Raw genomic sequence first — 26,610 nt, forward strand, 5'->3', positions numbered from 1 at the left:
GGAGGATTTTTTTTTTTTTTTTTTTTTGGTGGAGATGAAGGGGTGGGTCTATGGTACATCACCTGAGTTGTGGGGTAAATGTAGAGAGTGTCAATCAAAGGCAGAGCTCTCAGAGCTGGGAAGGAGGCTCTAGATGGCGGCTGTGCCTTAGAGAGAGCGCGCTCTGCTCCCTGCCTTCGCCTCACTTTACGCAACTTTCCCTAACTTTCAGGCAGCCTCAGGGGGCCCCCGCAGCCCCCTGCCTGTCCTGGTGACTTACTGGGGTCGATTCGAACCTTTTTTAGGGAGAAAAGCAGCTTTTGGGAGCTTTCTTTTCGTGCCTTGTTGGAAAGAAGCAGCCGTACTGAGAGCCCAGGTCGTTGTTTTTTCCAGCTTAGAAGCCATGGCGCACCTCCATTTTTGTGCGCTCTCCTAATGAGGTTTTTTTTCTTCCGGACCCGTTTTAGGATTAATTGTTGCTGTATTTTTTTGACCAGTTAACATATTTGAGGATAATTTTATTTATTTTTTGTTTTTTAACGGAGAATTTTGTTTTTATTTTTAATTATTTGGATCTGATATTTTTCTACTACTAGATAGGACTCTTGCTTTGGACCTACTACATGGATCAGGTAAGTTCATGATCATTAGTGATAATTTAAAAGATTTATATGTTTATGTTTGCTTTATTTTCTGTAAATATGAGAAATTCCTGGATGACGCAATAAGATACAGAGATTGTTATTTGTATCCAGTGTGTTACTTTGAGAAACTTTCCTTATTGATAGTGATGATTCTCCCTGTTCGGTTTAGCCTGTTTTTATGTGTTTTTTTTTAAAGAAAAAATAGAAATATTTTGCTTTTTGGTGCTTAACCGCTGTTGTGTTATAACAATATCGTTACATCGTCAGGACTTTGTTCCTGATAATAAAAACCATCGATAGAAGCTGGGACCTTACCTTTCTTTCAACTTTTGACAGTAAATACCTGGGCACAGGACTTCAAAGCAAACACAGATTCCCCCTCCCCCTTAATATTTAAGAATTAAAAGATGATGAGAAATAAGGACAAAAGCCAAGAGGAGGACAGTTCGCTACACAGCAATGCATCGAGGTATGAGCTATCAACTTTCTTCCTTTTTTCTTTTTTTTTGGGGGAAACCTCAGCTTACATTGTTCACCTTGACAGACAAGGATAGCTATCTGTTTTATTTTAAGTATTTTACTAATTTGGATTCGTTTTTTAAAGCGTGACCTTGAGATTGCTAATATGCCACACCCTAATTTTTTGGTAGCAATTTATGAAAGTTAAGTTGTGACTTAAGGCCTCTTACAGCAGTCAAAAGGTAAGGTACCTTTATTCAAGGGGGCCTTTCCTGTAAACTACAGTTTTTTTGTCAATAAATTTCAGTTTTTAGGTTTTCGTGCTGTAGGAAAATGACCTTGTCGGTTTAGCCATTGCTGCATTGCACCATTTTACATACAAGGCAAATTTTTTCTTTGAAGAATCTAGGATACCCAAACTTGTAACTGAAGGCCATAGAGGAGCCTTGTGGTAGTAAATTATAGTAAATAGACATTTGAGAAAGTTATATGAATGAAAAAATGTACATTTTAAAATGAAATTGCAAAAAGGACCCTTTGACTGATGCCTCTCAGTTTATATTTTTATTTGACTCTGTATTTCTTTTGATACTCTTGACATTTTAGGAAATTTTGATAAGATTTATCAAAACCTTTACTCTCGATGATTACAGTTCCTGCATTTATGAGATCAGACCTGTGATCACAGAAATCTTGGAATACTATTAATATGCTTTTATTTTGTGTTTGCTACTGATTGTAATTGTATGTTTTATATTTAAAATACTTTATGGTTTGCATTTGTATGCTTATATTCAGACAATGCTCTTTGGTTGGTAGATGTAGTATTTTATCCTTGCATTTTAGTTGTAGCTGCTTTAAATTTATTGATTTATTTCGACAGAGTCGCCTGGAATGCTTTATCTCCTGAAGCTTACAAATGTACTGTTTGTTCAAATCATGATTTGTTTCACATTTGTTGGAGTTCACCATATTAGTGACTAAGTAATAAAGTCTCTAAGATGTTTTCTTGTATGAAAAGCCTCTAAGATGTTTTGTATGATCTGTATATTAATTTTTTAAAGTATATATGAATGCATTTCTTGATGTGTGTTCTATGAATTGTCATGTTATAAATTTTAAATCATGCATTTAACAAGAATTTGATTGGTTATATGATTTTTTTCTCCCCAGCTTTGCTCTTTCTTTTATAATTTTATATAAACAATATACTTTATTATTAGGTTAGTGATTTGAAAGTTTTGAAAATGGTTTATTAATAATGTTAAATTTTTATGTTTTATAAGACTTAAAATATTTTGACCCTTGCTTTTAAAAATACCTTTCCAAATTCTTTTGCAAATTGAGTTGTCACATAGTTTGGATTGCTGTCTCTGGAATTGAATTGCCCATGTATACCTAGGTTAGATTTAGGACAGAAAACTTCTCTACTGATTCTAAACTGACTTTTCTGAAAAGTGATGGTGATTTGAACAAATAGGAATCCCCAGGTATCTTTGACAAATTATTAAAGATTCAATACCTAAAATTGGTACTCCCTTGAGTGTATGATTTGCATATCTCACATGGGTTTTGGCTTTCTCAGGCAAGGTTTGTGGTTAACATCATTGATCAGACTCTGCTTTCTAATTTAAAAAAATTAAGCGGTGTTGTTATTCTTTCCTTTAATGATACTCTGACCTGGAAAACTACATGGAAGTTGCCATGCATTTGTCTCCTGGTAATGAGGTTGCAGCTTAACTAGAGGCATGCACTGTACTTTTAAATGTCTTTTTTTGTCACGTATATTTTGATTCATATACCTGATGAGTGTCAAAAAATATTTGAGAGACTCCTTGAAAAGAAGATGGAGTGTTAAATTACTTTTACCCTAAATTGCATACCTTAATACATGCACATAATTATGACATCACTTCCTTTTAAAATTGTAAAGCTATAGAATGTTAGTGGTGTTTCATTGTAGTAGATTGTTATTTTTAAGTGAGCTAAAATTAAGGTGACTTATGGTAGACAGAACTTGGTTCCTTAATCCATCAGAATTTCTCCATAAGGACCTAGTTTCTGTGGCATGAAGTCTATAGCGTTTAGGGAATACTACAGATACCCACTTACGCAGCCTGAGCCACAGGAGAGGAAGGGAGGAGTTTGCAGGTCAAGTAAACTTTTTGGTCTGAGATTTACTTTAGGACCTGAAAGAATTGAGTGTAAATTTAGGTATGGCTGGTATGCTCCTGTTTTTGGAAATAATGGCAATACTTAATAGTCATTTTGTAAGTTTGTTGTTCTTTTGAAGTTAATGCTTAAGTATAATGTTATACTTTGTATATCATGATTTTTGAAGGTTAAAAAGTTCACTTTCAAAAACATGATTTTAAAGATACTTGATATCTGTAAATTTTTAAATATTTGAAACAAAGTTTTTGTGATAGACATATATAGAAATGTATACCACACACTTATCTAAAATAATTTGCGGTTTGGGGTAACTTCAGTAATATCACAAAATGGAAAGAGAAGGAAATGGGAATGGAACTGCACACAAAGAGCTGTGTGTTCTAGGACGCTGCGTTTTCAATTTATCATAAGAACTGAAACAGTTTATTAAATTTATCTCCAAAACGTCTGCCTCTGAGCCAGATTTTATTTTGATAACCTGAGGTGCGGGCAAAATCTTTTTAATCAGCCTTTTAGTTGTTACTCTAAAAGGCTGGGGATGGTTAGAAGTTGGCATAATGCAGTTGCTTGTGGAGTGGAACAGGGAGTTTTTTTAAGTGGCAGCCATTTTATGATGCTGATAATTCTTAGGAATCGGGATTTTTTGAGAAGATTGAAAATAGAGCGAATTGAAACCTGAAATACCGAAGTATCTCCCCCCTCCCCCTTTTTTGTTCTTTGGTACTGAAATAAAGGGCAGCTTGGTAGTTAGCGCCGGCAGCAGCTTTCTGAGCCCCTGGCATCTTGGTGCATTTCCAGCTCAGTCACAAAATGGCTGTTCCTTTGTGCCGCAGCGCTGACAGACATACTGCATTGCACTGTGTACTCGCCAAACAGCAGGAAGTTGCCGTGCCGAGTTCAAAGGCCGGCCGGCGCCGGCGCCGACTGCTGATTGGCTGTGCGCGCGCTTGGTAACAGCGGGTCAACAGCGGCGGCCTGTGGGCAGGCTCCGCCCTGCGACGTCAGGCGCCTCGTCGCCGGGAGGGGCGAACGCAGTGACGTTAGGCTGCGTGCGCAGCCTACGTCGTTCCTTTTTGCCTAGGCAGTCGCACGCCAAGGGGCAAAAAAAGGGGTGGGGTGGGGGGGGAGGGGAAGGCAAGGCTGTCTGGGACTTTCCGGTGGGCGCCCTCTCCTGCGCGATTTCGCCCCTGGCGGCGCCCTCCATCCAGCCCTGTGGCCGTCTCCACCCTGCAGCGTGTATTTTTTGCTCATCCCTAGGAATGGTTTTCCTTATTTAGAAGCGGCTTCTGCTTTTGGAGAAAGTAAAAGGCACTAATCGGAAACCTTCAAGTCGAAAACCTGCCAGTTTTTATCGTTTTCGCTTTCCTTTCTCATATCCTAGCGGGTCTTTTTTTTTTCTTTTTTGTGTTCACTGTGAAGAGATTAATGAGTTTGTTACCATTGACCAAAAGCGTTTCACTATCAAGAGGAGATATTTTTATTTTAATTGAAACTTGTTAACGGTGTTACAGCTGTTGTTTAATACATGGCTCATAAACAAAGGGAAGATTATTTGAACTTGTCCCCGTGCATTTTTACTTGGTACCAAACATTTTCTCAATTGGCATTTGATGGAGAAAAACTCAGGTCAGTATGTGCAAAGTGATTTATTTTTAAGATTAACAACGGGATAGTTAAGTAGAAAACAGCTAGAGATTTTCACCTGACCAGTAACTACTAGGTTACTAATATTAGGTTAACTTAAACAACAGAATACAGCAATAGGCATCCATAACTGTGCAAACAAGTGTTAGAAAACAACTCTTCTTAAGTGTTAAAGCACTTGCTGAAGAATAGTGACTCCCAAAGCTTGGCCAGTAGTGGAATTACTTGGCAAAATCTTAGGAAACTTCTCAGATCCCCCATTCTGGAAATTTTAATTCAATCCTGGTAAACTTGTTAAAATGCTGTAATGATGCTCATGGTCTGCCTTGTTTGGAAACCCTTGCAAGGATTTCTGGTTAAAAAAAAATCATAGCTTACCAATGGTGATTGTAATTTGGTCACAAGTAATGAATTTAAGTAAGAAGGAAAGACTATATTGGTGTTTTCGTAATCGTACCCTGGTGAAAAGTTTTTTCTAAGCTTTTGGAGTGTTTTTAGCAATAACTGGAATGATCTGTCACATAGTTGGCAATAGTACAGAAGTTTTTTATTGAGTAAAAGTATGGTACTTTGGAAGAGATGTTTACCTGGGCATATCGTGAGTTTCTGAATAAAGTTTATAGAAGATAAAATTAACTACATTATTAATTGGTTTTGTAGGTTCGCATAGTCTTGGTTCTTTACGAAGAATTCTTTGTGGAAACTTTAGGTGAAATTGGGTTTTCAGTTTTACAGACTCGTTCATCAAAGCTTCTGTAAGTGATTTTTAAAGTATATGCTCAAATATATATGATGAAATTTTTAACAGCCTTAGGGACAAATACTTAAGAATTTGATGATCATTAACATATTAGCAACTTCTGAAGGTGGATATAAAGCAAGAAGAAGAAAGGTTCTTTCTGTGTATTGAGATTGAATTCTGGTTAGTTGTATTAAAATTTTATTTGCTAAATATCCTAAATTAAAAGATAGAATTAAGTAACACTGCAATCGTGTTCCAGGATATGAACTGCTCTGTTGTAGATGTAATAAATATTGTTACTATGTGAGTTAAAATGAATATTACGATATAGCAGTATATCTGTGAATAGTTTGCATGCCACTTGGAGCCAATTAACTTGAAAGAACCAGAGTATTAGGTCTGTTCATTGAGCTTTCTATGGGTTTTCCTCCTGTGTGCAGGATGTAATGAAACGGCAAGAAAAGTGCTGATTAATCTTTCCTCTTTCTTTTGGATTCTTGTTTTGAAAACCTGCAGTTTCCAATTGATATTTGGCTCTTTGGAGAGTAACATCTTTTGTAAAGGTTAAGCAGTTGCAGGAAGGTGGGCAAACAGTATTTCATAAGAAGCTTTAGTCATAAAAAGTTTTAGCAAGTTGTTGTTTGAGAGATGAATCTGGAAGTTTAGTTGAATTTTACCTGACAGTATGTGAAACTCACAGATTTTATAATTGATTGGTTTACTTACCCCTTCCCATATACAGCAAACCCTGACAACTGTGAGAGATCCCTCCTACAACCACCTATTTTCAGACTCCTGTCATTCATTACTTGTGACCAAATTACAGTCACCATAAAATGTGGCACAGTCAACTTGCTCCTGACATAAAAATTAAGTGACTGCTCTGTGTGACATTTGGTAAATTTATTCTGGGCATGAGCATCAGTTTTTTAAGGTCTTTTAGCTTTTTTGTTTGTTTTGAAAACCTTAGGACTCAGTTGACTTTCTTAAGGAGGGCGTTTTAGCGAAGAAACTGTTCTTTTTAATCACCCAAGAGTTATTTTGCATACATATAAAAACAACTGTGTTGGCCTACTTAGCTGGTGTTTGGTACTATAGCTGAATAATTCCCTCCTGCATTTCAACCTGATTGATTGGGCATTGAATTCAAATTCATACCTCACCAAAATTGCCTATTACTACTTCTTTGGAACTTCCGTGTTATTAGTATAAATCCAAACAACAGAAGTTGACACAATTCACCAAATGCCCAGGGTCTGTTTTATGTTTATTTTGTTTTCAGTAATTTAGCACAGTGTTGGAGCACATACTTTATATGTTATGACCTTGCCCCTAATCAGTCTAAACTAATTGATAAGGGAAGTCTGGGGGCAGAGACCCTTTTATTAAAAGCTCTTCTACTGGGTGTATTGGAGGTGGGGGGACAAGGCTTTGGTGAAATAAATCATGGAGAATGTAGGTGTATGGAAGGCACTCATGCTGCATTTCAAAACAGTTCCAATTTAGCATCTTACTGTTAACATGTTTGGTTAAGTCTCTTTTTTTCTTCCAGTTTTATTGAGATATGATTGACATACAGCACTGTATACATTTAAGGTATGCAGCATAACGATTTGACGTACATACATCATGAAATGATGACCACAGTAAGTTTAGTGAACATGTATCATCTGGTAGATACAAAGTTAAAAAATTGTTTTCCTTGTGATGAGAACTTTCAGGATTTACTTTTTAAACAAATTTTCTATATAACATACAGCAGTGTTAATTATATTTATCGTGTTTTACCGTACATCCCTAGTACTTATTTGTCTTATACTGGAGGTTTGTACACCTTTTAGCTATCTTTATTCAATTCCCCCTCCCCACAGACCCCTCATTACCCCCCCCATCCCCCAACCCTGTCTCTGGTCCACAAATCTGATCTCTCTTTCCGTAAGTTGGTTTGTTTTTGAAGTATAATTGACCTACAACATTTTGTTAACATGTTTGGCTAAGGTCACCATTTTTGTTATTTTAGTGATAGCTTCTGGAGAGTGATTACTCTGTGATTACTCTGATATTGATGGGGAGAGTGTTGGAGAAGAGCAGCACCTAAGGCATCATTCTAAAGATAGTCTTGATTTTATACTTAGGATCCAGTTCTGATGAGTTATTTTATAATTTGTCAAGTCTTTAACTGTTCCTTCCGTGCCGGGCAAGAGCTGTGTACAATGATGGGCACTAGTGCAGCATTTACTTTAGTACTGAAAACTTTTCTTCCCAATTTAGGCTAATGAAGTACACTGTTGGAATTCTCTCATTTCTGAAGTGTGGATATGGGACTTCCCTGGTGGTCCAGTGGCTAGGACTCCGAGTTTCCACTGCAGGGGGCTCGGGTTCGATCCCTGGTCGAGAACTAAGATCCCGCATGCCGTGCGGCACCGCCAAAAAAAAAAGTGTGGATAATGACAGTCTTCACTGGGTTATGAAGATTAAATCACACAATGCCTATAAAGTATTTAGCAAAGAGAGACTGTTACACTGAAAGTACTCAGTAACTGCAAGCTGCTAGTAATATTTTATTCCTAATGCTTCATCTTTCTTTTTCTAAGTCCCTCTTTTTTTTTTAATATAAATTTATTTATTTATTTTTGGCTGCATTGGGTCTTTTGTTGCTGTGCGCGGGCTTTCTCTAGTTGCGGTGAGCAGGGGCTACTCTTCGTTGTGGTGCTTGGGCCTCTCATTGCAGTGGTTTCTCTTGCTGTGGTGCATGGGCTCCAGGCACGCGGGCTTCAGCAGTTGTGGCTCACGGGCTTAGTTGCTCCGTGGCATGTGGGATCTTCCCGGACCAGGGCTCGAACCCGTGTCCCCCGCATTGGCAGGCAGATTCCTAACCACTGAGCCACCAGGGAAGTCCCTCTAAGTCCCTCTTTAAGAGCCAGGCTGCCCGTGAGGTTCTGTGGCTGGTGGCCTGGCCTCCCACAGGAGTCTGGTCTATTTAGGCAAGTTAGGAGAGAGGTTTGTTAAAATGAATTTAGGAGGCAGGTCCTCTTTTAGTTAGTTGAAACCTTGGGTGTATTTTGCAGTTAATCCTTTAATTGTTCTTATTTTTAAAATTTATCCCCCTGAGAAACCCAGCCTTTTGAAAGGAGCATATGACTCTTTCTGGAGTAGACCAGCTTGTGTGAGTCATAGCCCTCCTCTTGGCAGTCACTCTGAGTAGATGCCTTATCTCCTCCTTCTGGAGCTGGTAATTATTGCCCTGGTTTACCCTCTGCCTCATTTCCCTCTCAAGCTGTACAAGAGTGAATAATTAATACCAAGGTGCAGTGCTGTTTGGATATAAATGTAACTACAGTAATGTTTACAACAAAATCTAACTGGCGGGACTTCCCTGGTGGCCCAGTGGTAAAGAATCTACCTTACAATGCAGGGGATGCAGGTTTGATCCCTGGGCAGGGAACTAAGATCCCACATGCTGCGGGGCTACTGAGCCCACACACCTCGACTAGAGCCAGCGTGCCGCAAACTACAGAGCCCACACGCTCTGGAACCCGCGTGCCACAGATAGAGGGAAGCTCGTGCACCACGACGAATATCCCGTGTGCTACAACCAAGACCCGACGGAGCCAAAAATAAATTAAATAAATAGATAAATAATAAATAAATCTTAAAAAAATCTAATTGGCTGTAGCTTGCTTTTACTAATCAGTCTTCACCATAGTGACATTTGATTTAACATAATGCCTAATGTCCAGTTTATTCTGTTAGACCTATAGTCTCATGATTTGGGTTTCCTCTGCTTTCTTCATTTCCTTTACTTTTGGTTTGAGTTGTTGAATTCTATTTTTTGTTTCTACCTCAGACCTTGGAGAGCTTCTAAAAATACCAATGTCCAGCCCAATCCCTGTGATTAATTTTTAAAAGCTCTCCATGTGTTTCCAATTTGCATGTGTTTCCATATGTTTGCATGTTTCCCCATGTGTTTCAAATATTCTGATGGAGCACTTGTTACATTTTTTTCTAATCCTTTGTCTTTCCATTCCTTGTCCTATTTTCTCAGTTCCCTTTTTAGGGCAGCTTGAATTTGGAGGTCTGGAAGCAATGGGGGATGGGGTGCTGATAAGGGGGAGTTGTATGCTTGATGGAAGAGGAAAAGTTTCCATTTCAGTGTCATGCCAGATCCTGCTGTAGCATACCTTTGAAATGTTTATACTGATGGGATTTTTTCGCCTCCAATTGCTTTAAATTCTAGTGCTATCTCTTCTTTACTGTGATTGTCTACTTGAACCCGTTTAGAGACCTCCAAAAGTTTGGATTCCAGAATTAACTTTGAACAGTTACATTCCATTCAGAATTCCTTTTCCCCATAGCTGATAAAGGTAACTTAGGGATAGAGCAGTGGCCCTGGGTTGTGCTGTGAATCAGTTATTTAGAGTGATATTTGTCACCTGCTGGTGGGTTGTGAATTGTAACCAGCGTTAAAAACAGAATAAGAGAATAGAATATAAAAATAAGCCTCAGGGTATTGCATTTGTATGAGTTATTTCTTAGTCCAGTCGTGGCTGGTAATCTTTCATTTGGATTTTGTCATGAAGGAAAATAACGTGTGGTGAATACCAGGGTAGATTTGCATTGTATTGAGTGTTCCCTGTGTCAGGCACTGTTTCAAGGAGTTTTGAATGTATATTTTATTTAGTGTGAGGGTTAGTGTAGCAGAAATGATAGTGACCTCCTTCCACTAGCATTCCCAGGTTAACTGTCACAGAGCTTTCTTCTTTTGAACTTCTGTGGGTGGTCCTGCGTCCTGCTGAGCTCTTCTTATACTCATGTCCCGTTCCTTCAGTGGGGTTGTGTACTTAACGAGGATTTATAGTTACTTCTCCTGCCCGTTTATTCTGGTTCTGCTTTCAGTTGTGCAAACCAGTAGATGAAATGATTGTTGAGATTTTTCATTGAAAACTGCATTGATTGTTTTGGAGAGATTCAATAATTGCTAACAATAGTGCCTGCTATGAGCCTGCAACTTGTTCTAAGTCCTTGATATGTGTTACTTTGAGTTGTCCTCACATCAGGTCTGTGAGGTAGGTAGGATTATCCACCCGTCTTTTGTAGATGAGAAAACTGAGGCACAAGGGGGAATAAAGGGTAGATAGAACTGGATTGAGACACGGGCAGTTTGGCTCCAGGATTAGATAGGTAAGAGGAAACTATGTAGGTGATTGGGGAAAATAGTAAAACTGTAGACTAATTCTGTACTCTGTTTGTCTTAAAAAACTTTACATTTTTAAAGAAACCAAAAGCTGAAAATCACTGGTGTGATTTATGCCAGAGACAGATTGCTTTTCAAAAGGCGGTTATTTTACATGGAAAGATTCAAGTTAACTTGTATCCAGTGATTTCCCCTGGGGGTAGTTTGACAAACTGATGGGGGAGTAGTACGAGGAAAGGTGGTGGGTGGAGGGGTGCTGGAGACGAGAACCGGGCCCTCCTCTGGTTGGACAGACTCCAGCACCACACATGCACTTTGGATTTGGCCAGTTTGTAGAGACTGAGCTTTGCTTCTAATTTTTGTTTTTTGTTGTAGTAAACTTAATTCCAGCATAGGCTTTGCATCAGAATCACTTGTGAATTTAAAAAACCCGGGCCCATACCTGATTGGATTTGGGGGGTCTTGTAGTGGGAGGGGAGGGAGGGAAGAGGAGAGAGAGGAGGGGAGGGGAGGGGAGGGGGGAGATTGTCAGAAGGGCTCCAGGTGTGTCCATTGCAAAGCCAGCGTTGGGAACACTTGTCCTATAGAGATGCCCTCTGGGGAAATGGTTCCTGAGTGTGGTGGCTGTCAAAAACTGTAATTAGAGGGCGCCTTCAGTTCCAGTTGATAATGCTGGTTGATTTGACATTAAAATGGAGGCAGTATACGGCTGGTAAGTTGTCATTTTGAGGGAAGGGGGTGATGGGTCAAATCCTTGCAGTGTTCCAGTTCCCTTGCTTGATTAAAAAGTTTGTTTCCTCTAAATTTAGCTTTATATAGGCATTTAAGTCCCCAGATTTACTTGCTAAGAATCACCTGAGGTGCTTGTTAAACATATTCCCAGGCTTCTTCCCTGGAAGTTTTGGGTTCAGTCATTCTGGGGTGGTGTCCAGGAGTCTGTATGTTGAGCAACAGCCTCCCTTGATTCTTGCACTGAGGCAGGTTTGGGAAATAAGGGCTAATGGAACGGGACTTTGGGTCTCTTTTCTCTTTCTTTTTAGCTGTAGAATCTTGGGCAGGAACCTCTGAGCTTGTTTCTCTATCTTTAAAATAGGAGTAAGGGTATGTAGTATGTCTCTCTTGGGGAAGTTAGAATTAAGTAAAATACTGTTTTTATAACACTAGTTTTCAGCTTGGGGACACCAACTCCTCCCCCAGCAAGACTTTTGGCAGTGTCTGGAGGTATTTTGGGTTCAGGTCGGGGTGCTACTGGCATCTAGTGGGTAGAGGCCAGCAATGTTGCTCAACATCCTACAATACACAGGACAGACCCCTTATTCCCCCCAACAAAAAAACATAAATAATGCTGAGTGTGAGAAACTGGTCTAAAACACTGAAGTGCTTGCCACAGTGAGTGTTGGCTGTTATTAAGAAAGTTGGGAGGCCTCACTTTTCCTTTTCTGTGGCCTGATTCAGGGACTTCACTTACTTCCAATGACGGTGTTGTCGAAGTTCCACATTTACTATTGAGGTTGGCAGCCAGGACTTTTAAATCTCCTTTGAGCTTTGGAGTTGCTAACTTACAAAAGTCTAAAACTGTAGCCTGAAAGTTGTTAATAAGGAAAGATAAGACTCAAAGGGCTGAAAGGAACTCCTGGTCAAATAAGTTCATCTAACCTCAGGGTTCTAAATGTATGTAAAAACATCAGTTGGTATGGTAGATTATAGGGAGAGTTCTTTCTGTAACTGCCTTTCACCGCATGAAGGGTTAGTCTTCCATGTTGTTACCCGAGTAGAAAGCTTGCCTCGCCTTTTATGTTAATCCTTAGTGCTCTGCCAGACCCAGATTGGGATAGGTATTTGCCAAATGAATGTTTAATTTGTACCTTACCCAGGCTTCTTGTTATAATTCACTTTTCCCTAATGATATGTATGCCTGGGTTCCATTTGTTTAATGCTTCCTAAACTATGTAGGACTACTCAAATGTTTACTGGTTATTGGGGAGCAGAGTAGCATAATAGAGATAAAGGTGACTTCTGCCTGGCACCAGTTGAAAATTTTAGAAATATGGTTATTAAAAGTAGATTTTTTTTTCCTCCTTTATCATTGGGTTTCTTAATCTTGGGGTGGGGTGGGCTGGTTTACTGATGGGACTGAATTAACCCTTTATCTTCTGAAACTACACAGCATTTTTGTGTGTATTTTGTCTCTTACATATATGTACCTTTTTCTGAAAAGAGGATCCTTAGTGTTTCCAGTGTTAAAGTGAGTTCCAGAAGAATTGCCAAATCCTAGGAAGGTCTACTCCGGAATACTGATCAGTTCTTCAATGTTAGAAACAGCTCTTTTTTGAGAAATTAAGAAAAATTCAGGGAAGTTCAAAGAATAAAATTAAGTTTTCAACAGGTTAGATATAGTTAAAATCCTATTCACCCCTTTTCCCTAGTCACTTTCATGAACTTGGCATATAAAAACCTTGGCATTTTTAAAACGCACATGGTTCATGTAATATATTTTGTGTTTAAGAAAATACAATAGTTTTGAAATTGTCATATTGATATTTATAGATCTGATTCATCCCTAGTCTTAACTGTTGTAGTTAATTGCATGGTATGAATGTTTCACATTTTATTTTTGTATTTTCATACATGAACATTTAGGTTATTTCCTTTTTTTATCTTATGAGCAGAGCTCTGAACATTTTTATACTTATCATCTCCTGCACACATTTGATAATTTGTTCAGGTTATATACCCACTGATTAACTCACACGATTCATGCATATTTCTAGGGTAATATGCCAAATAGCTTTCCAAAGCTTCTACTTTTTCAGTGATGGTATATGAGTACTATTTTCCCTACTTTCTCATCATACTTTAATGTTAACCAGACTTTAATTTCTGCCAAGCAGATTAATGTAAAATAATATGTTGTAAATACACTTCCCAAATTACCAGTGAGTTTTAATTACCTTTTTATATGTTTATGGGCTATTGCAGTTTGGGTTTTGTAATTGTCCATTTCCTTTGCCTAGTTTTTTATTGGATTTTTCTTTGCTATGTAATTCTTCATATGTTGTATGTATAAATCCTTTGTTGTGTATACATTGAACTTTCTTTTCTCATTCTCTTGATTGTCATTGAAACTGGTTTATAATGTAGCTTATTCTTAAGAATCATAGGACCTGAACTAGAGGTGGAGGAGATCTTAAAGATACTGTTCAGTTTATTTAAGGAGCTACATCCAGTATTTTTTTCATCAGTAAGAAACTCGTGACTTAATCTTCGCCTTTCTGTCCTCTTATGACACATAGAAGTGACTTGTCCTGCGCCACCCTTGGAATGATTCTGGCCTTAATCTCTTGTTGGGTGGCTTAATAATCTGTTTAACTGATTAAGACAGGGACAGCAACACTACTTAGAGGTTAATAGTAGTGTGGATTTCATAATTCAGGCTGTGGGGCTGGGGGGTGACATACACACACTTGGGCTAGGCCTCTTATGTAAAATGAAGAGAAGGATTAGAGGAGAATGTTTGCAAATGGCACAGAAGTGCTCCACAAATGTTAGCTGTTTTAATATTGATAGAACATAGTCCGGAGATAAACTTTATGGAATTCCAGTGTAGATGGCTTTGCGGTTTTACCAGATTTTGCTTTCACCACCACCACCAACAAAAAAATACAGCTCTGCCAAGCAGTTCGGCCATTTTGTAAGTTTAGGAAAATAAACAGTACCCAGTAAGTGCTGAAATGGCAGCTCTTGGGCCGAGAACCCGCAGGCTTGCTCTGTAGCGAAGTGTTGTTGTGCTGCCCTCTTGTGGTTATCTGGGAAGCGGTGATTAAAAATTAAAAATGGAACAATAGCTATTAATGCTGCTTGCTTTCAGAGTCCAGTTGTAAGAGACACTTAATCACTCCATTTTTGCCAGCTTCAAAAAGGATTTTGAACAGATGTCAAGTCTTTTTTATCAGTGAGTGAAAAGAAGTAAGCTTTTTTTTAAATAAGCATTTTTCTATTGGAATTGAAAAACTCCCAATTTTGACTTGTCCCTTTTATTTATTTTTGCATTGTATTTCCCTTGTGATGATTGTTCAATCAAATTATAAAACTTGTTTGCAACTTAGGTTTTGAGTAATTTTTAGGTAAACTTATTTTTCATGAGGATTCTGTATTTATGGTGGTTAATCATTCCTGGAAATTCCATTTTTTAATTGCCTTATAACGGTTAATGCCATTGGAAATCAGGTAATTTTATTACTTTAGGTGAAAGCTTAGCTGAAGGACTACTCACCCACTCACTTGATTTGTTCCTTTTTTCAGTCCTGTGGACATCCCACATCTCCTACTCTGAATCAACATTACAAGCGACAACTTAATATTGATAGTATTTAGTATTATCATTCAGCATTAATAGTGAATCTGCATAATATTTCAGGAAATATCCTGCCTTTGGAATGAATAATTAGACCGTCAGTGCCTTAAATGTGAAGGTATTTATAGTTTTTTCCTAAATATTATTTTTCTCTTTGAACATTTAGAAACTTGTCCTCCTAGGAGAAGTATGCAAATTAATTCATTTATGCCTTAATATTAAGGCTTATTTTTAAAAATGTTTTTTCCCCCGAATATTATTTTAGGTCTCTTAAATCTGACTTGTTTTAGAAATGATGGGGGAAAAAAAAAAAAAACACTTGGTCTCACCCTCATTCATATCTTTAGCTCATTTTGTATAGGATTGGGGATACTTAACATCCCTTGCCTTGAATTTGACTCTTTTGGTTGGATTTTTTATGAACCATTTGAAACATTAAAAAGATACTTACATAACAAATGACTATGAACTCAACCACTCAGCCTCAGTCATAAAACCCACCAATATCATGTTTTTTTTTCCTTTGGTCTGCGTCAGCTCTTAGTTGAGGCGTGCAGGATCTTTATTCGTTGCGGCACAGGCTCTTCCTTGTGCGCGGGCTTCTCTCTAGTGTGGCGTGCGGATTTTCTCTCTCTAGTTGTGGCGCGTGGGCTCTAGTTCGCGGCACGCGCTTAGTTGCCCTGTGGCATGTGGGATCTTAGTTCCCACGGACCAGGGATCAAACCCGCGTCCCCTGCATTGGAAGGTGGATTCTTTACCACTGGACGACCAGGGAAGTCCCCCACCAATATCATTTTCTGATTACATCTGCCTCCCTCAACCCCCAGAGGTAAATACAATTGTAAACTTGATGTTTATCTTTTCTTGGGTTTGACTTTCAGAGTTACTAATTTTTTTTTTTTAATTGCACCAGTAAGTAGTTCATGGAATCCACTAGGTACTCAAATAACCCATCCCACAGAGTAAACCACTGTTAGCAATTTGGTGATTAAAATGTATTTATACACATAGATGTGTTTTTTACCTAAAAGGTGTTATATGTATTTTTATGTTTCCAGGGGTCACTTTCCTACACAAACACAAATACAGAGCTGCACATGAAGGCATATATACAAAGATATTATAGTTTTATTGGTTATAGTGAACAATTTGGAAATCTAAATACTCAGAAATACAGAGATAGGAAGTGTATCACGGATATTTGTTGCTGGTTGGTTAAGAGAACAGTTTAAAAATAACCTAAATGTTCCATTAATAAGGGGACAGTTTAAATAAATGTAGTGTATTCACCCTATGAGGCAGTTCAAAGAGAATGAGATATTCATATACACACATATACCCTGATGTGGGAATTGGCATTGGATGTTTACATCACATTTGCAATGATTTATGTCACAGGTTAAAAGAGGGCACAGGCCTGAGATGATCTGGGACGGAGACCCAAGCCATGGAGGCCAGAGCCTACACCTTTTAACTGTACTTCCTCTTTTATCCTCTTGCCTGGTGACCACCTTCTGAGTGGTCACAGGTGGAGAATAAGTGACTTAAGATGCCTTAGTCAGCTGGACTAGTCAGCTTTCCTGTGCAAAGGACCAAGGAGTCAGTAAGTATAATGAGGCCTTGTAGGTACTCAGTCGCTGTTACAGGGTTGCCTGACTGGGTTTGGATGTTGTGTAACAGGGATAAGGTTTATTTTCTGAGTCTCTAAGGCTTTGAACTCTTGTGGTAAAATAGAATATGAGCTTTTTAGAGCCACACTTGAGGTGGAATTCCTGCTCCCCTCCCCGATTTCCCCAGCACTTTCTAGTTTTGTCATTGACCAGGTTATTTAAAACTTCTCAATTTTTTCATCCTTCACATGGGAATAATAGTGTCTAAAAGCGTCGTTCTGGGAAATAAGCAAAGTGAACATGTAACGTACGCAGCGTATTGCCTGGCACCTGTTAGATGATAGGCAATTAATAAATGGTCTTCCCCTTCTGCTCCCCTTCCAAGGTGGACGCCCTCCCCCTCCTTTTATTCTCATTGCTTTCTCATCTTAACTAAAGTCCCCTCAACTGCGTTGTGCTTGCTGTGGATCACACTGGATGTTCCCAGTGTACTCTCCTGTTCATTCTGTGGACATGTTTTTCAAGTGATAGATAGTGCCTCATTTCTAGTTTGGAAGGGAGTGGTGGTAAATAACAAAAATACAAAGCCTCTCTCTCTCTTTCTTTCTTTTTTTTTTTTGAGCCTTTCTGGCTTCGTGCCGTGTGTCTTTTATCTCCTGGTTGCTAAACTTGGGGTCCTTTCTGCTGATGTTACTCTAGGTTGTGGGTTGCTGCTTGCCTCCTCCTCTGCTCTGCCTCTCCTAAATGAAAAGATAGTTTTTAAGCGGAAGAGTTGAGTGAGCTGTACACTTTTTTTCCTGTAGAGTCCACCAACTTTAGTCTTTTTGCTTTAGAGTATCCTCATTCCTACCAGCATGCCCATGAATTACTTTTTAACTATTGGAGAACAGGGGGTGGTGGTATATTGCCTTCAATCTTCCCTGGCCGCCTTTTTGTGTGTGTGTGTGTGTGTGGCTTCTGCTTTCATCTACCTACTTACCATTGCTCTTTCCTGGGAGGGGTTTGGAATGGGGATGTGTGGAAGCCAATGGCAGTCTTCATTGGGTTAGGCTCTTTGTTTATTCTTTTCTGTTAAGTCTACCAGGTCTGGGACTCACTGCAGGAGATTTCAAGGCAGGAGTTCTGGTTTGGGGTTCATGTGTATGTTTTAATTTGCACCTATTTTTGAGAACCACTGATTGGATAATTGCAACCAGATTGCATTTTTATTCTTTGGGTGACTGCCTTGGTTTTGTTTTGTTCTGCGTTGGTTGCTTTTTTGTTTGTTCGTTCATTTCATTTTGGTTTGGTTTTGTCTCCCTCTTAAGGAGGGAGGGACTGATGATGAACAAATAAGACTTAGTGGATTCAGGCAGATGGACCTGGTTTCAAATCCTACCTGTGTCATCTTGGGAGAGTTATTTAACTACTTCTGAGCTTCAGTTTTTCCTCATCTGAATGAAGGACAAAATAATATCCCCCTTTTAATTTTTTTTTAAAAAAGCTAATCTATATAAATTAGGTGGCATATGGCATCATGTACATACTCAGGAAATGGTAGCTATTAGGGATGTTGAGAATGGGACTAATGACATTGTTTGCAAATAAGACTATAAAAGTGAATTAGAAAATTTTGATCTTGTATTACCAAATTACTATCTGCTGTCATATTAACACTAGGATTTTTATTTTAAAACAGATTTATGTGGCAGTTCTTAAATATTTAATTTAATTTTTTTTTTTTTTTTAATTAAGTCATTCAGCATCTGAAGAAGCTTCGGGTTCAGACTCAGGCAGCCAGTCGGAGAGTGAGCAGGGCAGCGATCCAGGAAGTGGACATGGCAGCGAGTCAAACAGTAGTTCTGAATCTTCGGAGAGTCAGTCAGAATCTGAAAGTGAATCGGGAGGTTCCAAATCGCAGCCAGTTCTTCCAGAAGCCAAAGAGAAGCCAGCCTCTAAGAAGGAACGGATAGCTGATGTGAAGAAGGTATCGGCTTTGCTGTACAGTACAAACGTGCTGTGAGCTAGGACCAGCTAGCAGACCTTTGTTTCCTACGGAAAACTCCTTAGTGTATCTTGATAATGAAAACTCATCTACAGCCACCTTCTCTAATAATATACTGTCTGTGGGTCTCAACGGGGAATGCTTTCTGCTCTACTCGTTAGACACAGGGCTATAAGGAAAATAATTACATAAACCATCAAATTATAGGGCAGAAAGACCAATTTTTGTTATTTTGGTTTTTAACATTTAAAAAAGGTGGTTAAAAAATATATTTTTTAATACAGCACTGAATTATACTAGAGAAAGTCATTCACAGATGATTGTGGAATGCAGTTGTAGTGTGATGGATAATCCCAATTCAAGAATAAGGGTAGTTTTTGTTCTATTGAAGAATGGAAGGAGAAATACTCCTCACAGAAAAGAAATTATCTGTACCTAGGCAATGTAGGTATTCTTTGCTTAACGAGAATCTTCCAGCAGAGAATGCAAAAAGGCAAAAATTGAGTTGCATAGCATTTTTTCATTGATGTCCAAACTTTGGGATGCATCCTTTTGGGGAAGAATTAATGACTTGGTCTAGTTAGTCATGAGAAATGCAGCTGATGTTTTAAAATTCCCTTTTGAGAGAATTAAGTTAGAATCACTGAAAATATAAAAAAGATTGCTTTTAGAAGTAAAATGTCTTAAACTAAAAGCTTTATGCTAAATCAGTTTTTCTTCTAAAATACAAACCTACATCTGCACACAAAGATTTTTGTAGTGATACAAACAATTTAAAGTTACCTGCAAGTTTTACAAAATAGCTTCAACAATCCTGAAATTAAAAAACAAAAACTGCTTTTATCTCTTGAAACAGAATTGGGATTAACTGTGTTATTTCATTTCTTCTATTCCCAGCGTAGTCATTGCTTAATGGTAAGTGACGCTTAAGAGCTGGTGGGAGGTTGGGGAGTGCTGATAGTAGTGTTAGGGATAGGAAAATGAAAGCTGTCCTTGCTAATTAACTCATCACCAGAGAAGTGACCTTCTAACACTCAAGTGTTGTGCTTTGTTGCCTGCTCAGTGTGTGGTGACCTTTCACAAGAGACATTTCAGGTGGTGACCTATTTCAGAAAGACCCTGAATGTCGAAGTACCACTTAGAGATCTTCTCTGAGTGTCATTCAGCTCAGAAATTTACCTGCAGAAGGTCTTGCTTGGCCATTTTTTAACTTTCTTCTGTACAGGGGAGAGTTCTTTACTTGCAGAGAGTAAAAGAAGCCATAGAAAACACGACTTGCGTCAGGTGTTTAAACTTTACTGAAATCATGCTCACTGTCTAGAATTCACAGTTTAACTTTAAGACCATATACATATATATATATATATATATGAAACTCCCTTTAAAGAGATAAAGGGGAATAAGACTGAATTTTAAGATAGAAGTACAGCTTTAGGCAGAAATATTAAAGTTAAGGTAGTAAGTTCCAAAAAGTTAATAAATACATGGATGAATGTACTAGCCAGTTAGAATGATTGGATTGTGACTTTAAAAATTATTATTCTAAAATGAGCTTCTAAAGAAAGCTCTTTGTTTTCTGTACACACTTCCCTTTCACATGGTAGCTTTTTATTGAATAGTTGAATTAGATATCATTAGCCCTCAAAAGGACAAACAGGAACGCAAGATGATTTTAGGATGTATGTATTACAGTATATACTGTGATAAAGTCCCAACAGGTGAGCCAGAATGCCTGTCTTTTTAAATGGGAAAACTAATTGATGTAGTGCCATTTAAAGCATTGAGCCACCCAGTTAATAAAAGCTCCATAAATACCTGTGCTGAGTCATTTCATAGCTCTAGGAGAGGTCCAAGAAAGGGTGGAGGAGGGGCTGGCAGGCAGTGCTAGAGCAAAGCTCTTTGCTGCCTTCCTTTCTCTGCCCCATTTGTTCAGAGTGTTTGGCATGTGCTGCCTCTTTTGCCTAGATTTCCTTCTGCTTGGTTATTACTGACTCCTGGTTGGACCTTTTGTCCTCCAACTCATATTATTCTAAGGTTGTTAAGGATTTTCTACTTTTATAAACTGAATTTATAAACTGAGGATGCTGGATTACATGATTATATGGCTTCTGGTTCTAAAATGCCTCTTCCTAGAACATCATGCTTGTTACCTCTGGAGGCCTTGTTTTTCTTCAGCTTACTTGGCTTTTTTTTTTTTTTTTTTAAAGGCACTGTTGATCATATCCTTCCTTGGCTTAGTGACGTTATGTGTTTTTGGATCGTCTTTCATCATTTTTGTCTTTTTGGGGGTCCACTTTCCACACATTTCACGATGAGCCTCAACCTGTGGCTTCTCCTCTTGCTTCACTCCAAATATTTTCATGACATTAGCTGTCACCTGTGTTTTGATGACAAACCCACATTTCTAATCTTGGCTTTTTCAAGCATCTCTTCTATGTGTTTACCTCCTGTTGAACATCTTCACTTCATTGTTCCACAATCCGTTTAAATTCATTTTTGCCTATAGGTGATTTATTTCATTGAAAGAACACACAGCATACCTGTTCATAGTTATCTGTGGGAAGGAGAGTGAGGCTAGGGGTTAGACTAATTGTTAGAGGTGGAAGAAGGGGGGCCTTTTATAATTTTTTATATTTATTGATTTGAGTCTTTTAATAAAATAGTGTCAGTATATTGTGAAAAAAATGTTCTCTTCAACTGATTCCTCTTTAAACTTTGTTTGATCACTAGTGAGGATCCTTACTAAAAATCAGGTCTTAAAGGCAAAGGGTTAACTGCTGTTAGAGAATAAAATGAAGTGTGCTAGAGCAAGGGTGCCACTGGGTCTCATTCTGAGAACTTCTAGCTAAACACAAGAAATACCGAATTTGCCTGCATCTGGCATGTTACACATCCTGAGGAATTGACAAAATATGCAAATGCACTGATTCTTATTTAATGAGAGGTGGTGGCGGGGCCCTGCTGATTTTCTTGAGTTTCTAGATGAGTCTTGTGCAGTCAAAGCTGAAACTGAAAGCATTAGGGACTTAAAATTCATCAGTAAATATTTTGTCTTTAGTGGAAGCAGTTGTTCTCTTATGTTGCCATATTATTCAACTGTAAGTTTATATTTTAACAGTGGGTAAGCGGTGTGACCTCTAGTTTAAAGCCATTTAGTAATGAAGAGGCATCGTTACAACTTTAATGAGCTCTCGGATAATATGCCTTATTCTTTTTAAAGATGGTCCTTCACTGTCTCATAAACAAAGCTAACAAAAAACCCCTTTTGATATATAACCAAATAACTAATTGAATTCTCTGAAATTGAAATATGTATTCCAGTAATGTAAATAGTAAATGGGGGTCAAGAAAAAACGATTCACGCGTGGTCTATTAATTTTACAGATGTGGGAAGAATATCCTGATGTTTATGGGGTTAGGCGGTCAAACCGAAGCAGACAAGAACCATCGCGATTTAATATTAAGGAGGAGGTAAGAAAAAAAAATGTTTCAGGGTGATACATTCAGACTCCTTAATTATCTTATCCTTTTTGACTCTGATATGTATTACCATTAACGAGACTGAACTTCAGGCATGGGAGTTAAGTGACTCGAAAGTGAGCTTTCTCAATCTAATACAGAAGAAAAGCCACATGTGGCTTTTAAAGAAATAAAATTACCAGAAAGATCATGTTTGTGATGCTCTAGTAGAGCGTTAGGTCATGTAGAGAGTTAGATCATGTCATGTGAATGCTCTAGTAGAGAGTTAGAGTATTATACAGAACTGGCCTCAAATTCTCTTCTTTTTTTAATGTTTCTCATAGTGCAGTTGATTATAGCAAGAAGTTTACTTTTTAAAATACCTAGTTTCTAAATCTTCTAGATTTTGTTACCTGGGTAACTAAGCAAATGTAACAATGGAAGTAGTTTCAGATTTACTGCTGAGAAAGGAAGGAGAGTTTGCTTAACTTAAGTATTTTATTTTACCTAAATGGTTTAAATTTTGTTTCCTAGTTCATTTTTAATGTGCAGTATAAATGTTTAACACGTATTTACTCTCTGATCAAATTGTCAGATTGAATAGATTGATGGTTTTTAAAATTAGTGTTATGTACTGGGTTCTGTTGCTTCTATAGAATCAGACCTTTTCTCAGTTTGTGTGATGTTTTTACGGAAATCCTCTTTAAGTTTTACCTCTATGTTAGGTTTATAGACTGCATTCTGAAGACACGTTCTTTGGTCTCTCAGTGAAATGTCCCCTCTCTGCATTCTTAGGAGAACTTTGCTATTCTTAAATATATAATATCTTTCTGATGAAAGTTAAATATTAGTAGCCAAAGGTTAGTGAGTTTGGGGTAGTAAATACACTTAAAAAATTTAATTGACCATAACACCTACATTGCATTTGTGGTGTTTTATTTTCAGTGACCTCTGAGCTGGTTTACCTTAGCTACCTTTCTTTTTTCCATGTTTGTTATAACCAGCCGCATCTTTTCTCTTTTGTGTATAAATTAACACATTCTCTGTAGGGCACAAGACTAACAGCAACGGGAGTACTTTGCCAATTTGCTTAACTTGGGAGAAAAAAGAGTTGTTCAAATGTCTGTGACTGTAAAGTTACTTGGCCTTGTGCTTTTAGCAGAGGGCTGCTGGCTCATGACTGAACATGCTCTTTAATGAGTGAAATGAAACAGGTCCATAGTCACCGCCTTTAATGGCACACTAAATGTGTGGCATTTTTGTGTGACAGTCTATATCTGCAGCATCCAGTTTGGTCTCCATTAGACATGTATGTGTCTTTTAAAATGTGTATTAATTAAATTTAGGTAAAATGAAAAATCCATTCCTTAGTCACACCAGTCACATTTCAGGGGCTCAGTCACATGTGGCTGCTGGCTGCTCTGTGGGCCACTGCAGATACAGGACATGTCCATCATCACAGAAAATTTTATTGGACTGTGTTCTTTCAGAAGTCAAGCTGAAAGAAATATTTCCTGGCGTTAGAAGTAACTCGGCAGTAACAGACAAATTAATTTTCAAAGCAAAAGAAAAGAGAGCACCACCAATCAGATGCTTAGGTTTCTTTCTGTCTAAAAACTCATATTGAATATATTGAGTAGATTGTTGAACCAGGGGGTAGTGTTATCCCTAAGAACTGTGAATTAAAGTCTGTAATCATTTTTTCCCCCTCACACACTGAAGGCAAGTAGCGGGTCTGAGAGTGGGAGCCCAAAAAGAAGAGGCCAGAGGCAGCTGAAAAAACAGTAAGTCTCTCATGGGGGAAATTACTTAACTTGGTAGTTTGGAGCATGTGAGCATTTCTGGGACTGCCTTCCTTGTGTCTGTAGCGCACCCCAGGGCCCAGAGTCCACTTCTGTCTCTTGCTGTCTTGGATTCCTGTTCATCTGAATCTGCTGCAGCAGCAGTGGCATTTGAAGCCCAGGATTCTTAGTTTTTCACATGTAGGTGTTAGGCTACTTTTTGGGGCAAACCCCAGCTATTCCATCTGATTTGCCCAGTTAGCCCAATTATTGTTTTTCTCAAAAATGTGCACAAATATCAAACATAGAGGCATTTGGTATTCTATTGTAGATAAACAAGGAACACATTTAGATTGGCTGTTTTTCCTATTCATTTGTTCTTTGTGTTGGCATGGCAAAGTTATACTGGTTGGATGCCCATTTTAGTATGAAATTTCACATTGTTGTTTCCATGTGGTTTTACTATTGCAGTTCATAAGCCAGAAAATTTTAATTCATGGGCTTAATATGAAATCCCTTTATGATATAGATTATATATTTGTTATTTTAAAACTTAAAAAATTCTACTTATGGTAAAAAAAATTTGACTTTTTTTTCGGGGGGGAGACATAATTAAAAAAACCTTTTTTGGGGGGATGTGTGGATCCCTTTAACAAACTGAATTCTACAGCCTGTCCCCTCAGAAGAATACTCAAAACTCTGCACACAAATTCAGGGGGTTCTCATGGTAAACGATTGTCCTTGGCTCCCACTGAGAGCCCCAGTATATATTCTCTGTTTTAAAGTATTAATGATCCTTAATTTAAGTGTTTGGCCTAAAGCAAAGTAATGTGAGTTTTTAAAATCCATTTCCTCCTCTCCAAAATAGAGTAATACTTATTCTGCTGACCTAACAGGGTTATTAGAAACTATGCTAAGAAAAGTCAAGTAGTGTTTAATATTGCCCTGCCCACAGGGCATATGATTTTCATTTGTGTTTTAAATATTTCGTTAGAGTTGGAGAAATGATAACTGTAGGCAAGCCTGTACTTCTTGGCAGCTCAGAAGGCTATTGTTCCCCAGTCCCAGGGCCTGCTTGGGAGACTCTGTTCTCAGCTTCCCAGGCTAATGGCCTTTCGGGGGCTTTTGGGAAGTCCATGCATGTGCTTTTTCCTCCACCGTCTGGCTACATTCTGCTGGTCTCTTGGCTGGAATCTAAATGGGCTGTACTTGAAAACGTGAACTCCTCGTTTTTTTTCTTTCCTTTTTTTGGCCGTGCTGCATTAATTCCCCAACCAGGGATCGAACCCCTGTCCCCTGCAGTGGAAGCGTGGGGTCTTACCTACTGGGCCACTGGGAATTCCCTGAACTCATCATTTTAATGGCTTTATCTGGGTGTGGAGAACCCTTCCATTTTTTCAGTCCCTGTGTAACACATCGGACTTATTCTTTTGACAGGCTTCTATATTTATTTTCCCTCTCCTATCAATCCTGAGAGCTCTCCAAAGTTGGCAACTCTCAGTGGCCTTCATGGACCATTCTTTCCCTTGAGTAGAACCTTTTCATTCCTTGTGGGGGGTTTGTGTCTTCTGTGATGCTGCTTTTCTACCCCTGGCCACTTCCATAGGAACTTAGCATAAGCTGAGGTTCTCCTCATGCTTGTTTATTTGGGCCCTGGGCTGGCCTCACTTCTTGTCATCCTCTGGGCAGCTGGAGAGTACTAGGGCTTATGGGGACCTCTTCCCTTCTAACATTAATTAGAGGAGGTCCTACAACTGCTAAGGCTCAGGTTGCAAGGCATAGCACTACAGGGGCCTCTGTGATCTGAGCAAGGGTAACAGAACCCAGTGTGTGTGCACATGAATTTCAGAATTGAGAGACTCACTCGAAGGGAGTGGAAATTTGGAAATATTAGCACAGGGAAGTGTTTTTCTGAAACCCTGCCCTGCAGATTGTATCACAGATTTTAAAGTTTTTAAAAGGAGCCATTTTAAAACTTTTTTTTGGAATTAATTTCAAACTGTAGCAAAATTGTAAAAATAAGAGTAGTACAAAGAATGCCTGTGTACTTTACCGTTGGTTACCATTTTTGCCCCATTTGCTTTATCATTGTGGGTGCTCTCCTTATATATTGCGCGCATGTTTCAGACTAAGATTCATACATCAAGGTCTCTTACCCCCGAGTTCTAAGTGTGTATTTCCTAAGAATAAGGATGTTTTCTTTCAGAAGCACAATACAGTTTTAACGTAAATAGATTTAACATTGCTACGATCCCTTTGTCTAATTTATATTCCCATTTTGTCAGTCAACCCAATAATGTCTTTCATAATATTTTTCCACCCCCAGGACAGGATCCAATCTAGGGTTAAATATATGTTAGTTGTCAGGTTTCATTAATCTAGAGCACTTTCACAGACTTTCTTTGCTTTTATGACATTGACACTTCTGAAGGTACAGTCTTGGAAGGGAGTAACTCTCCTTGAGTCATGTGAATTAGCATTTTAAAAGCTTAGAAGAGGAAAACATTTTTTGAATTAGTTGGCAGTGTTGAAAATTGAGGGATGGTATGTAAGGATCTAGATTTCTAGTTTTTGAGAAAAGCTGT

The 26,610-nt window shown here is 38.4% G+C and overlaps 1 protein-coding gene across 5 annotated transcripts in view; it reads left to right on the forward strand.

The window, feature by feature from the left end:
• Window positions 1–36: 36 nt before the first annotated feature.
• Window positions 37–26,610, forward strand: part of CHD2 (chromodomain helicase DNA binding protein 2) — a 117,682-nt gene continuing 91,108 nt past the window's right edge. For 4 of the 5 annotated variants that reach the window (XM_024767698.1, XM_024767701.1, XM_024767700.1 and 1 more), the window contains exons 1-4: window positions 4,401–4,883; window positions 18,536–18,767; window positions 22,170–22,256; window positions 23,967–24,028. In XM_024767698.1, coding sequence (XP_024623466.1) covers window positions 4,783–4,883; window positions 18,536–18,767; window positions 22,170–22,256; window positions 23,967–24,028 — 482 coding nt within the window. In that variant the 5' untranslated portion in view covers window positions 4,401–4,782. Of the gene's footprint in view, window positions 612–959; window positions 1,093–4,400; window positions 4,884–18,535; window positions 18,768–22,169; window positions 22,257–23,966; window positions 24,029–26,610 lie in introns of those variants that run through there. The other variant, XM_024767699.1, reaches the window with a different exon arrangement.

The sequence above is a fragment of the Neophocaena asiaeorientalis genome, unplaced genomic scaffold (assembly GCF_003031525.2).
Source record: "Neophocaena asiaeorientalis asiaeorientalis breed wild unplaced genomic scaffold, Neophocaena_asiaeorientalis_V1.1 scaffold297, whole genome shotgun sequence".
In the NCBI taxonomy this organism is placed as follows: domain Eukaryota; kingdom Metazoa; phylum Chordata; class Mammalia; order Artiodactyla; family Phocoenidae; genus Neophocaena; species Neophocaena asiaeorientalis.